This window comes from Salvelinus namaycush, unplaced genomic scaffold (genome assembly GCF_016432855.1).
Source record: "Salvelinus namaycush isolate Seneca unplaced genomic scaffold, SaNama_1.0 Scaffold3373, whole genome shotgun sequence".
In the NCBI taxonomy this organism is placed as follows: domain Eukaryota; kingdom Metazoa; phylum Chordata; class Actinopteri; order Salmoniformes; family Salmonidae; genus Salvelinus; species Salvelinus namaycush.
This window is the reverse complement of record NW_024060312.1, coordinates 11,083-24,722: the sequence shown is the minus strand read 5'-3', so window position 1 is coordinate 24,722 and position 13,640 is coordinate 11,083. Positions and strand designations below refer to the sequence as shown.

The following is a 13,640-nucleotide window of genomic DNA, read 5'->3' as shown; positions in this document are numbered from 1 at the left end:
TTTTAGGTATTTAGGTATATGTCATGTCTTGGGCCTATAGTAGGAGTTTTTAGGTATTTAGGTATATGTAATGTCTTGGGCCTATAGTAGGAGTTTTTAGGTATTTAGGTATGTGTCATGTCTTGGGCCTATAGTAGGAGTTTTTAGGTATTTAGGTATGTGTCATGTCTTGGGCCTATAGTAGGAGTTTTTAGGTATTTAGGTATATGTCATGTCTTGGGCCTATAGTAGGAGTTTTTAGGTATTTAGGTATGTGTCATGTCTTGGGCCTATAGTAGGAGTTTTTAGGTATTTAGGTATGGGTCATGTCTTGGGCCTATAGTAGGAGTTTTTAGGTATTTAGGTATATGTCATGTCTTGGGCCTATAGTAGGAGTTTTTAGGTATTTAGGTATGTGTCATGTCTTGGGCCTATAGTAGGAGTTTTTAGGTATTTAGGTATGGGTCATGTCTTGGGCCTATAGTAGGAGTTTTTAGGTATTTAGGTATATGTCATGTCTTGGGCCTATAGTAGGAGTTTTTAGGTATTTAGGTATGTGTCATGTCTTGGGCCTATAGTAGGAGTTTTTAGGTATTTAGGTATATGTAATGTCTTGGGCCTATAGTAGGAGTTTTTAGGTATTTAGGTATATGTCATGTCTTGGGCCTATAGTAGGAGTTTTTAGGTATTTAGGTATATGTAATGTCTTGGGCCTATAGTAGGAGTTTTTAGGTATTTAGGTATATGTCATGTCTTGGGCCTATAGTAGGAGTTTTTAGGTATTTAGGTATATGTAATGTCTTGGGCCTATAGTAGGAGTTTTTAGGTATTTAGGTATATGTAATGTCTTGGGCCTATAGTAGGAGTTTTTAGGTATTTAGGTATATGTAATGTCTTAGGCCTATAGTAGGAGTTTTTAGGTATTTAGGTATATGTCATGTCTTGGGCCTATAGTAGGAGTTTTTAGGTATTTAGGTATATGTCATGTCTTGGGCCTATAGTAGGAGTTTTTAGGTATTTAGGTATGGGTCATGTCTTGGGCCTATAGTAGGAGTTTTTAGGTATTTAGGTATATGTAATGTTCTTGGGCCTATAGTAGGAGTTTTTAGGTATTTAGGTATATGTAATGTCTTGGGCCTATAGTAGGAGTTTTTAGGTATTTAGGTATATGTAAAGTCTTGGGCCTATAGTAGGAGTTTTTAGGTATTTAGGTATATGTAATGTCTTGGGCCTATAGTAGGAGTTTTTAGGTATTTAGGTATATGTAATGTCTTGGGCCTATAGTAGGAGTTTTTAGGTATTTAGGTATATGTAATGTCTTGGGCCTATAGTAGGAGTTTTTAGGTATTTAGGTATATGTAATGTCTTGGGCCTATAGTAGGAGTTGTTAGGTATTTAGGTATGTGTCATGTCTTGGGCCTATAGTAGGAGTTTTTAGGTATTTAGGTATGGGTCATGTCTTGGGCCTATAGTAGGAGTTTTTAGGTATTTAGGTATGTGTCATGTCTTGGGCCTATAGTAGGAGTTTTTAGGTATTTAGGTATGTGTCATGTCTTGGGCCTATAGTAGGAGTTTTTAGGTATTTAGGTATATGTCATGTCTTGGGCCTATAGTAGGAGTTTTTAGGTATTTAGGTATGTGTCATGTCTTGGGCCTATAGTAGGAGTTTTTAGGTATTTAGGTATGTGTCATGTCTTGGGCCTATAGTAGGAGTTTTTAGGTATTTAGGTATATGTCATGTCTTGGGCCTATAGTAGGAGTTTTTAGGTATTTAGGTATGTGTCATGTCTTGGGCCTATAGTAGGAGTTTTTAGGTATTTAGGTATATGTCATGTCTTGGGCCTATAGTAGGAGTTTTTAGGTATTTAGGTATATGTCATGTCTTGGGCCTATAGTAGGAGTTTTTAGGTATTTAGGTATGGGTCATGTCTTGGGCCTATAGTAGGAGTTTTTAGGTATTTAGGTATGTGTCATGTCTTGGGCCTATAGTAGGAGTTTTTAGGTATTTAGGTATATGTCATGTCTTGGGCCTATAGTAGGAGTTTTTAGGTATTTAGGTATGTGTCATGTCTTGGGCCTATAGTAGGAGTTTTTAGGTATTTAGGTATATGTCATGTCTTGGGCCTATAGTAGGAGTTTTTAGGTATTTAGGTATGTGTCATGTCTTGGGCCTATAGTAGGAGTTTTTAGGTATTTAGGTATGGGTCATGTCTTGGGCCTATAGTAGGAGTTTTTAGGTATTTAGGTATATGTCATGTCTTGGGCCTATAGTAGGAGTTTTTAGATATTTAGGTATATGTCATGTCTTGGGCCTATAGTAGGAGTTTTTAGGTATTTAGGTATATGTCTGACCATGTGACCTAAGCAGGAAAAACCCCAGACCCTAGCTAGTTATATACCACTGTAATGCTCAGTTAATAAAAACTATTTTTCTCTCTCCCCTCTCCAGATCTTCCACCAGGCTCCAGACCCCAACGTACCTCTGCCCCAGCCCCAATCCCGACCAAGCTCACGCAGGAGCAGAGCCATCTGCCTGTCCACTGGCCCTAGGAAGCCTCGCAGCATCTACACCCCAACACTGTGCCTTGCAGACGCTGACAGTGAGTCCTACAGCGCTGACTATCCCTAGCACTGCAGGCAAATGCTGCATCTCAAATGATACCATATTCCCTATAGGCCTGTAAAACCCTTCACATTCTAATCTGGTCTTTCTAATCAGAGACTGATTTAGACCTGGGACACAAGGTGAGTGGAATTAATGATGTGGTAGAACAAAAAACTAGCAGAAGTCCGGATCACATAGGGTCATATTTGAATACCCCTGGAATAGGAGGTCATATCACTCTGCTAGCTAATCTTGCCCTGCTGCAGCGTTCATTACATATTCCCCTGGAATAGGCTCCCATATCACTCTGCTAGCTAATCTGGCCCTGCTGCACCGTTCAGTACATATTCCCCTGGAATAGGAGGTCATATCACTCTGCTAGCTAATCTGGCCCTGCTGCAGCGTTCATTACATATTCCCCTGGAATAGGAGGTCATATCACTCTCCTAGCTAATCTGGCCCTGCTGCAGCGTTCAGTACATATTCCCCTGGAATAGGAGGTCATATCACTCTGCTAGCTAATCTGGCCCTGCTGCAGCATTCATTACATATTCCCCTGGAATAGGAGGTCATATCACTCTGCTAGCTAATCTGGCCCTGCTGCAGCGTTCATTACATATTCCCCTGGAATAGGGGTCATATCACTCTGCTAGCTAATCTGGCCCTGCTGCAGCGTTCATTACATATTCCCCTGGAATAGGAGGTCATATCACTCTGCTAGCTAATCTGGCCCTGCTGCAGCGTTCATTACATATTCCCCTGGAATAGGAGGTCATATCACTCTGCTAGCTAATCTGGCCCTGCTGCAGCATTCATTACATATTCCCCTGGATTAGGGGGTCATATCACTCTGCTAGCTAATCTGGCCCTGCTGCAGCGTTCATTACATATTCCCCTGGATTAGGGGGTCATATCACTCTGCTAGCTAATCTGGCCCTGCTGCAGCGTTCATTACATATTCCCCTGGAATAGGAGGTCATATCACTCTGCTAGCTAATCTGGCCCTGCTGCAGTGTTCATTACATATTCCCCTGGAATGGGGTCCCATATCACTCTGCTAGCTAATCTGGCCCTGCTGTAGCGTTCATTACATATTCCCCTGGAATAGGAGGTCATATCACTCTGCTAGCTAATCTGGCCCTGCTGCAGCGTTCATTACATATTCCCCTAGAATAGGGGTCATATCACTCTGCTAGCTAATCTGGCCCTGCTGCAGCGTTCATTACATATTCCCCTGGAATAGGGGTCATATCACTCTGCTAGCTAATCTGGCCCTGCTGCAGCGTTCATTACATATTCCCCTGGAATAGGAGGTCATATCACTCTGCTAGCTAATCTGGCCCTGCTGCAGCGTTCATTACATATTCCCCTGGAATAGGAGGTCATATCACTCTGCTAGCTAATCTGGCCCTGCTGCAGCGTTCATTACATATTCCCCTGGAATAGGGGTCATATCACTCTGCTAGCTAATCTGGCCCTGCTGCAGCGTTCATTACATATTCCCCTGGAATAGGAGGTCATATCACTCTGCTAGCTAATCTGGCCCTGCTGCAGCGTTCATTACATATTCCCCTGGAATAGGGGTCATATCACTCTGCTAGCTAATCTGGCCCTGCTGTAGCGTTCATTACATATTCCCCTGGAATAGGGGTCATATCACTCTGCTAGCTAATCTGGCCCTGCTGCAGCGTTCATTACATATTCCCCTGGATTAGGGTCCCATATCACTCTGCTAGCTAATCTGGCCCTGCTGCAGAATTCATTACATATTCCCCTGGAATAGGAGGTCATATCACTCTGCTAGCTAATCTGGCCCTGCTGGAGCGTTCATTACATATTCCCCTGGATTAGGGTCCCATATCACTCTGCTAGCTAATCTGACCCTGCTGTAGCGTTCATTACATATTCCCCTGGAATAGGGGTCATATCACTCTGCTAGCTAATCTGGCCCTGCTGCAGCGTTCATTACATATTCCCCTGGAATAGGGGTCATATCACTCTGCTAGCTAATCTGGCCCTGCTGCAGCGTTCATTACATATTCCCCTGGAATAGGGGTCATATCACTCTGCTAGCTAATCTGGCCCTGCTGCAGCATTCATTAGATATTCCCCTGGAATAGGAGGTCATATCACTCTGCTAGCTAATCTGGCCCTGCTGGAGCGTTCATTACATATTCCCCTGGATTAGGGTCCCATATCACTCTGCTAGCTAATCTGACCCTGCTGTGGCGTTTCTTTACATATTCCCCTGGAATAGAGGTCATATCACTCTGCTAGCTAATCTGGCCCTGCTGCAGCATTCATTACATATTCCCCTGGAATAGGGTCCCATATCACTCTGCTAGCTAATCTGGCCCTGCTGCAGCGTTCATTACATATTCCCCTGGAATAGGAGGTCATATCACTCTGCTAGCTAATCTGGCCCTGCTGCAGCGTTCATTACATATTCCCCTGGAATAGGAGGTCATATCACTCTGCTAGCTAATCTGGCCCTGCTGCAGCATTCATTACATATTCCCCTGGATTAGGGGGTCATATCACTCTGCTAGCTAATCTGGCCCTGCTGCAGCGTTCATTACATATTCCCCTGGATTAGGGGGTCATATCACTCTGCTAGCTAATCTGGCCCTGCTGCAGCGTTCATTACATATTCCCCTGGATTAGGGGGTCATATCACTCTGCTAGCTAATCTGGCCCTGCTGCAGCGTTCATTACATATTCCCCTGGAATAGGAGGTCATATCACTCTGCTAGCTAATCTGGCCCTGCTGCAGCGTTCATTACATATTCCCCTGGAATAGGGGGTCATATCACTCTGCTAGCTAATCTGGCCCTGCTGCAGAATTCATTACATATTCCCCTGGAATAGGAGGTCATATCACTCTGCTAGCTAATCTGGCCCTGCTGGAGCGTTCATTACATATTCCCCTGGATTAGGGTCCCATATCACTCTGCTAGCTAATCTGACCCTGCTGTAGCGTTCATTACATATTCCCCTGGAATAGGGGTCATATCACTCTGCTAGCTAATCTGGCCCTGCTGCAGCGTTCATTACATATTCCCCTGGAATAGGAGGTCATATCACTCTGCTAGCTAATCTGGCCCTGCTGGAGCATTCATTAGATATTCCCCTCGAATAGGGTCCCATATCACTCTGCTAGCTAATCTGGCCCTGCTGCAGCATTCATTACATATTCCCAATGAGCTGTTTGTTTGTGTATTATCTCTTCATCGACCAGGGCACCATCAGAGAATACTAAACAGGACGTAGCCAGTAACGCTATTCTCTTTGCTACTGTAGTGGTAGTGCTACTACATTTAGCCACAGTAGTAATAATACTGTCTGCATCCCAACTGGCCCATAGGTCCCTGGTCAAAAGTAGTGCACTATATAGGGAGCAGGGTGCCATAGGTCCCTGGTCAAAAGTAGTGCACTATATAGGGAGCAGGGTGCCATAGGTCCCTGGTCAAAAGTAGTGCACTATATAGGGATCAGGGTGCCATAGGTCCCAGGTCAAAAGTAGTGCACTATATAGGGATCAGGGTGCCATCGGTCCCAGGTCAAAAGTAGTGCACTATATAGGGATCAGGGTGCCATAGGTCCCAGGTCAAAAGTAGTGCACTATATAGGGATCAGGGTGCCATAGGTCCCAGGTCAAAAGTAGTGCACTACATAGGGATCAGGGTGCCATCGGTCCCAGGTCAAAAGTAGTGCACTATATAGGGATCAGGGTGCCATAGGTCCCAGGTCAAAAGTAGTGCACTATATAGGGATCAGGGTGCCATAGGTCCCAGGTCAAAAGTAGTGCACTACGTATTGAATAAGATGCCATTTGAGATGCATTCACTGTGTTTTGTATCAGTAGTCGGTCATTCAGCAGGTTTTAATGATGCTGTGTGTTCCTGGTCTCTGGTCCTTGTAACAGGTGACACGTTCAGCAGGTGTTAATGATGCTGTGTGTTCCTGCTCTCTGGTCCTTGTAACAGGTGACACGTTCAGCAGGTGTTAATGATGCTGTGTGTTCCTGCTCTCTGGTCCTTGTAACAGGTGACACGTTCAGCAGGTGTTAATGATGCTGTGTGTTCCTGCTCTCTGGTCCTTGTAACAGGTGACACGTTCAGCAGGTGTTAATGATGCTGTGTGTTCCTGCTCTCTGGTCCTTGTAACAGGTGACACGTTCAGCAGGTTTTAATGATGCTGTGTGTTCCTGCTCTCTGGTCCTTGTAACAGGTGACACGTTCAGCAGGTGTTAATGATGCTGTGTGTTCCTGGTCTCTGGTCCTTGTAACAGGTGACACTTCCAGCAGGTGTTAATGATGCTGTGTGTTCCTGGTCTCTGGTCCTTGTAACAGGTGACACGCCCAGCAGGTGTTAATGATGCTGTGTGTTCCTGCTCTCTGGTCCTTGTAACAGGTGACACGTCCAGCAGGTGTTAATGATGCTGTGTGTTCCTGCTCTCTGGTCCTTGTAACAGGTGACACGTCCAGCAGGTGTTAATGATGCTGTGTGTTCCTGCTCTCTGGTCCTTGTAACAGGTGACACGTCCAGCAGGTGTTAATGACGCTGTGTGTTCCTGGTCTCTGGTCCTTGTAACAGGTGACACGTTCAGCAGGTGTTAATGATGCTGTGTGTTCCTGGTCCTTGTAACAGGTGACACGTTCAGCAGGTGTTAATGATGCTGTGTGTTCCTGCTCTCTGGTCCTTGTAACAGGTGACACGTCCAGCAGGTGTTAATGATGCTGTGTGTTCCTGCTCTCTGGTCCTTGTAACATGTGACACGTTCAGCAGGTTTTAATGATGCTGTGTGTTCCTGCTCTCTGGTCCTTGTAACAGGTGACACGTTCAGCAGGTGTTAATGATGCTGTGTGTTCCTGCTCTCTGGTCCTTGTAACAGGTGACACGTTCAGCAGGTTTTAATGATGCTGTGTGTTCCTGCTCTCTGGTCCTTGTAACAGGTGACACGTTCAGCAGGTGTTAATGATGCTGTGTGTTCCTGGTCTCTGGTCCTTGTAACAGGTGACACTTCCAGCAGGTGTTAATGATGCTGTGTGTTCCTGGTCTCTGGTCCTTGTAACAGGTGACACGCCCAGCAGGTGTTAATGATGCTGTGTGTTCCTGCTCTCTGGTCCTTGTAACAGGTGACACGTCCAGCAGGTGTTAATGATGCTGTGTGTTCCTGCTCTCTGGTCCTTGTAACAGGTGACACGTCCAGCAGGTGTTAATGATGCTGTGTGTTCCTGCTCTCTGGTCCTTGTAACAGGTGACACGTCCAGCAGGTGTTAATGATGCTGTGTGTTCCTGCTCTCTGGTCCTTGTAACAGGTGACACGTCCAGCAGGTGTTAATGACGCTGTGTGTTCCTGGTCTCTGGTCCTTGTAACAGGTGACACGTTCAGCAGGTGTTAATGATGCTGTGTGTTCCTGGTCCTTGTAACAGGTGACACGTTCAGCAGGTGTTAATGATGCTGTGTGTTCCTGCTCTCTGGTCCTTGTAACAGGTGACACGTTCAGCAGGTGTTAATGATGCTGTGTGTTCCTGCTCTCTGGTCCTTGTAACAGGTGACACGTCCAGCAGGTGTTAATGATGCTGTGTGTTCCTGCTCTCTGGTCCTTGTAACAGGTGACACGTTCAGCAGGTGTTAATGATGCTGTGTGTTCCTGGTCTCTGGTCCTTGTAACAGGTGACACTTCCAGCAGGTGTTAATGATGCTGTGTGTTCCTGGTCTCTGGTCCTTGTAACAGGTGACACGCCCAGCAGGTGTTAATGATGCTGTGTGTTCCTGCTCTCTGGTCCTTGTAACAGGTGACACGTCCAGCAGGTGTTAATGACGCTGTGTGTTCCTGGTCTCTGGTCCTTGTAACAGGTGACACGTTCAGCAGGTGTTAATGATGCTGTGTGTTCCTGGTCCTTGTAACAGGTGACACGTTCAGCAGGTGTTAATGATGCTGTGTGTTCCTGCTCTCTGGTCCTTGTAACAGGTGACACGTTCAGCAGGTGTTAATGATGCTGTGTGTTCCTGCTCTCTGGTCCTTGTAACAGGTGACACGTCCAGCAGGTGTTAATGATGCTGTGTGTTCCTGCTCTCTGGTCCTTGTAACAGGTGACACGTCCAGCAGGTGTTAATGATGCTGTGTGTTCCTGCTCTCTGGTCCTTGTAACAGGTGACACGTTCAGCAGGTGTTAATGATGCTGTGTGTTCCTGGTCCTTGTAACAGGTGACACGTTCAGCAGGTGTTAATGACGCTGTGTGTTCCTGGTCTCTGGTCCTTGTAACAGGTGACACGTTCAGCAGGTGTTAATGATGCTGTGTGTTCCTGCTCTCTGGTCCTTGTAACAGGTGACACGTCCAGCAGGTGTTAATGACGCTGTGTGTTCCTGGTCTCTGGTCCTTGTAACAGGTGACACGTTCAGCAGGTGTTAATGATGCTGTGTGTTCCTGCTCTCTGGTCCTTGTAACAGGTGACACGTCCAGCAGGTGTTAATGATGCTGTGTGTTCCTGGTCTCTGGTCCTTGTAACAGGTGACACGTTCAGCAGGTGTTAATGATGCTGTGTGTTCCTGGTCCTTGTAACAGGTGACACTTCCAGCAGGTGTTAATGACGCTGTGTGTTCCTGGTCTCTGGTCCTTGTAACAGGTGACACGTTCAGCAGGTGTTAATGATGCTGTCTGTTCCTGGTCCTTGTAACAGGTGACACGTTCAGCAGGTGTTTATGATGCTGTGTGTTCCTGCTCTCTGGTCCTTGTAACAGGTGACACGTCCAGCAGGTGTTAATGATGCTGTGTGTTCCTGCTCTCTGGTCCTTGTAACAGGTGACACGTTCAGCAGGTGTTAATGATGCTGTGTGTTCCTGCTCTCTGGTCCTTGTAACAGGTGACACGTTCAGCAGGTGTTAATGATGCTGTGTGTTCCTGGTCCTTGTAACAGGTGACACGTTCAGCAGGTGTTAATGATGCTGTGTGTTCCTGGTCTCTGGTCCTTGTAACAGGTGACACGTTCAGCAGGTGTTAATGATGCTGTGTGTTCCTGGGCCTTGTAACAGGTGACACGTTCAGCAGGTGTTAATGATGCTGTGTGTTCCTGGTCTCTGGTCCTTGTAACAGGTGACACGCCCAGCAGGTGTTAATGATGCTGTGTGTTCCTGGTCTCTGGTCCTTGTAACAGGTGACACGTTCAGCAGGTGTTAATGACGCTGTGTGTTCCTGCTCTCTGGTCCTTGTAACAGGTGACACGTCCAGCAGGTGTTAATGATGCTGTGTGTTCCTGGTCTCTGGTCCTTGTAACAGGTGACACGTCAGCAGGTGTTAATGATGCTGTGTGTTCCTGGTCTCTGGTCCTTGTAACAGGTGACACGTTCAGCAGGTGTTAATGATGCTGTGTGTTCCTGGTCTCTGGTCCTTGTAACAGGTGACACGTTCAGCAGGTGTTAATGATGCTGTGTGTTCCTGGTCCTTGTAACAGGTGACACGTTCAGCAGGTTTTAATGATGCTGTGTGTTCCTGCTCTCTGGTCCTTGTAACAGGTGACACGTTCAGCAGGTTTTAATGATGCTGTGTGTTCCTGCTCTCTGGTCCTTGTACAGGTGACACATTCAGCAGCAGTCCAGGCAGCACCCCCTTGGGAAGCATGGAGTCCCTCTCCTCTCACTCCTCTGAGCAGAACAGCTCCTCCAAGACCACTGCCACTTCCTCCCACCACCAGCCCAAAGACAAGGCTTCCCATCCCCCTGGCCTGTGGTTGGGGATGGGGCAGGGGACGAGCCAGTGGCTGGGGATGGGGCAGGGGACGAGCCTGGAGCAGGGGAATGGTCAGGGGACCAGCCTGAAGCATGGGATGGGGCAGGGGACCAGCCTGAAGCAGGAGATGGGTCAGGGGACCAGCCTGGGGCTAGAGATGGGTCAGGGCCCAACCCTGGGTCTCCGTCGCTCCCCCTCCCAGCTCTCTTCCAACGGGCCAGGGAAGGGAAGCGTCCCATCCTGCCTCAGCAGCCCAGAGTCTAGCTCCAGGGAAGACGTGGAGACAGGGAGGACAGACGGGGAGTCGGAGGGAGATGCTCTGAGTCTGTCCTCAACCAGTACCACAGCTACACCCAGGGGGTCCATCGGCCCGAAGAAAGCCCCCCACTCCCAGACGGATCTCCGGCCGGTGCCCGTGACCCAACTGACCCAGCTGAACCGCTCAGCTGCCCCCTCTCTGAGGTCACTGTATATCTCTGAAGGTAAGAGTCCAACATATCTCTTCAAATGATCAAAGATGACATGTTAGCTGTTCTGATTAAATACTGTAACGTGACTCCTTGTAACCTGGCTCCTTGTAACCTGACTTCTTGTAACCTGGCTCCCTGTAACCTGACTCCTTGTAACCTGACTCCTTGTAACCTGGCTCCCTGTAACCTGACTCCTTGTAACCTGACTCCTTGTAACCTGACTCCTTGTAACCTGGCTCCTTGTAACCTGACTCCTTGTAACCTGACTCCTTGTAACCTGGCTCCCTGTAACCTGACTCCTTGTAACCTGACTCCTTGTAACCTGGCTCCCTGTAACATGACTCCTTGTAACCTGGCTCCTTGTAACCTGACTCCTTGTAACCTGACTCCTTGTAACCTGGCTCCCTGTAACATGACTCCTTGTAACCTGACTCCTTGTAACCTGACTCCTTGTAACCTGGCTCCCTGTAACATGACTCCTTGTAACCTGACTCCTTGTAACCTGGCTCCCTGTAACCTGACTCCTTGTAACCTGACTCCCTGTAACCTGACTCCTTGTAACCTGACTCCTTGTAACCTGACTCCTTGTAACCTGACTCCTTGTAACCTGGCTCCCTGTAACCTGACTCCTTGTAACATGACTCCTTGTAACCTGACTCCTTGTAACCTGACTCCTTGTAACCTGACTCCTTGTAACCTGACTCCTTGTAACCTGGCTCCCTGTAACATGACTCCTTGTAACCTGACTCCTTGTAACCTGACTCCTTGTAACCTGACTCCTTGTAACCTGACTCCTTGTAACCTGACTCCTTGTAACCTGGCTCCCTGTAACCTGACTCCTTGTAACCTGACTCCTTGTAACCTGACTCCTTGTAACCTGGCTCCTTGTAACCTGGCTCCTTGTAACCTGGCTCCCTGTAACCTGACTCCTTGTAACCTGACTCCTTGTAACCTGGCTCCTTGTAACCTGACTCCTTGTAACCTGACTCCTTGTAACCTGGCCCCCTGTAACCTGACTCCTTGTAACCTGACTCCTTGTAACCTGGATCCCTGTAACCTGGCTCCCTGTAACCTGGCTCCTTGTAATCAAATCAAATCAAATTGTATTTGACACATACACATGGTTAGCAGATGTTAATGCGAGTGTAGCGAAATGCTTGTGCTTCTAGTTCCGACAATGCAGTAATAACCAACGAGTAATCTAACCTATCAATTCCACAACTACTACCTTATACACACAAGTGTAAAGGGATAAAGCATATGTACATAAAGATATATGAATGAGTGATGGTACAGAACGGCATAGGCAAGATGCAGTAGATGGTATAGAGTACAGTATATACATATGAGATGAGTAATGTAGGGTATATACACATAAAAGTGCACAGTTTAAAGTGGTTAGTGTAACCTGGCTCCCTGTAACCTGACTCCTTGTAACCTGGCTCCTTGTAACCTGGCTCCTTGTAACCTGGCTCCTTGTAACCTGGCTCCTTGTAACCTGACTCCTTGTAACCTGGCTCCCTGTAACCTGGCTCCTTGTAACCTGGCTCCCTGTAACCTGGCTCCTTGTAACCTGGCTCCTTGTAACCTGGCTCCTTGTAACCTGGCTCCTTGTAACCTGACTCCTTGTAACCTGGCTCCCTGTAACCTGGCTCCCTGTAACCTGGCTCCCTGTAACCTGGCTCCTTTTAACCTGGCTCCCTATAACCTGGCTCCTTGTAACCTGGCTCCTTGTAACCTGGCTCCTTGTAACCTGACTCCTTGTAACCTGGCTCCCTGTAACCTGGCTCCTTGTAACCTGGCTCCCTGTAACCTGACTCCTTGTAACCTGACTCCTTGTAACCTGGCTCCCTGTAACCTGGCTCCTTGTAACCTGACTCCTTGTAACCTGGCTCCCTGTAACCTGACTCCTTGTAACCTGGCTCCTTGTAACCTGGCTCCCTGTAACCTGGCTCCTTGTAACCTGGCTCCCTGTAACCTGGCTCCTTGTAACCTGGCTCCCTGTAACCTGGCTCCTCCTATGCTAACCGCGATTATATCTGGTTCAACAATCTGTATCAGCCATTTAAAATCGGAAACGTAGTTGGACGTGATTCAACACTTGTTCATGGAAGTGTCTTTAACAAAGGCACGATCTGCTATTCCAAGTTACTAAAACGTGCAAGAAATGTTAATCCAATGAGTCCCACCGTTGCGCTGGTGTTATTTAAGACATCTTTTTCAACATTGTGTGTTTGAGCTTGGGGTTGTTTCATTGGATTTGTCTATTCCTTCTGCATCCGTTTAACGGGGGCTAAGCTGGAGCGGTGTTTAACGGGGGCTAAGCTGGAGCGGTCCGTTTAACGGGGGCTAAGCTGGAGCGGTGTTTAACGGGGGCTAAGCTGGAGCGGTCCGTTTAACGGGGGCTAAGCTGGAGCGGTCCGTTTAACGGGGGCTAAGCTGGAGCGGTCCGTTTAACGGGGGCTAAGCTGGAGCGGTCCGTTTAACGGGGGCTAAGCTGGAGCGGTCCGTTTAACGGGGGCTAAGCTGGAGCGGTCCGTTTAACGGGGGCTAAGCTGGAGCGGTGTTTGTGAGACAAGAACAGATCCTGAAGGGCCTCGGGGCTGGTTGTTTTATTTTTTACAAAACCGCCTGTATAGTCAGAATGGTTTGAGCTACCAACTATGAAAAGAGATCTATGAAAAGCTGAGACTTTCACAAACACGCACATGTTTTGCTCTATGACGCACACAAGCTACACAAGAGTCGTTAGAAAGACGTTCTTCTACTTAGAAGATCATAGGAAATCCCAGGACAAAGTGTTGATAATACTATAATAAGCTCACGTAGCTGCTTTCACAAGCTCCGAACT

General features: G+C 47.3%; 1 protein-coding gene across 1 annotated transcript; it reads left to right on the top strand.

The window, feature by feature from the left end:
- Positions 1–2,428: 2,428 nt before the first annotated feature.
- Positions 2,429–11,960, top strand: LOC120040241 (rho GTPase-activating protein 42-like; the record flags this gene model as incomplete). Its single annotated transcript, XM_038985460.1, has 2 exons — positions 2,429–2,579; positions 10,166–11,960. Coding segments are annotated over 2 exons (816 nt in total), but the record flags the coding sequence as incomplete, so codon positions are not given.
- Positions 11,961–13,640: the final 1,680 nt, after the last annotated feature.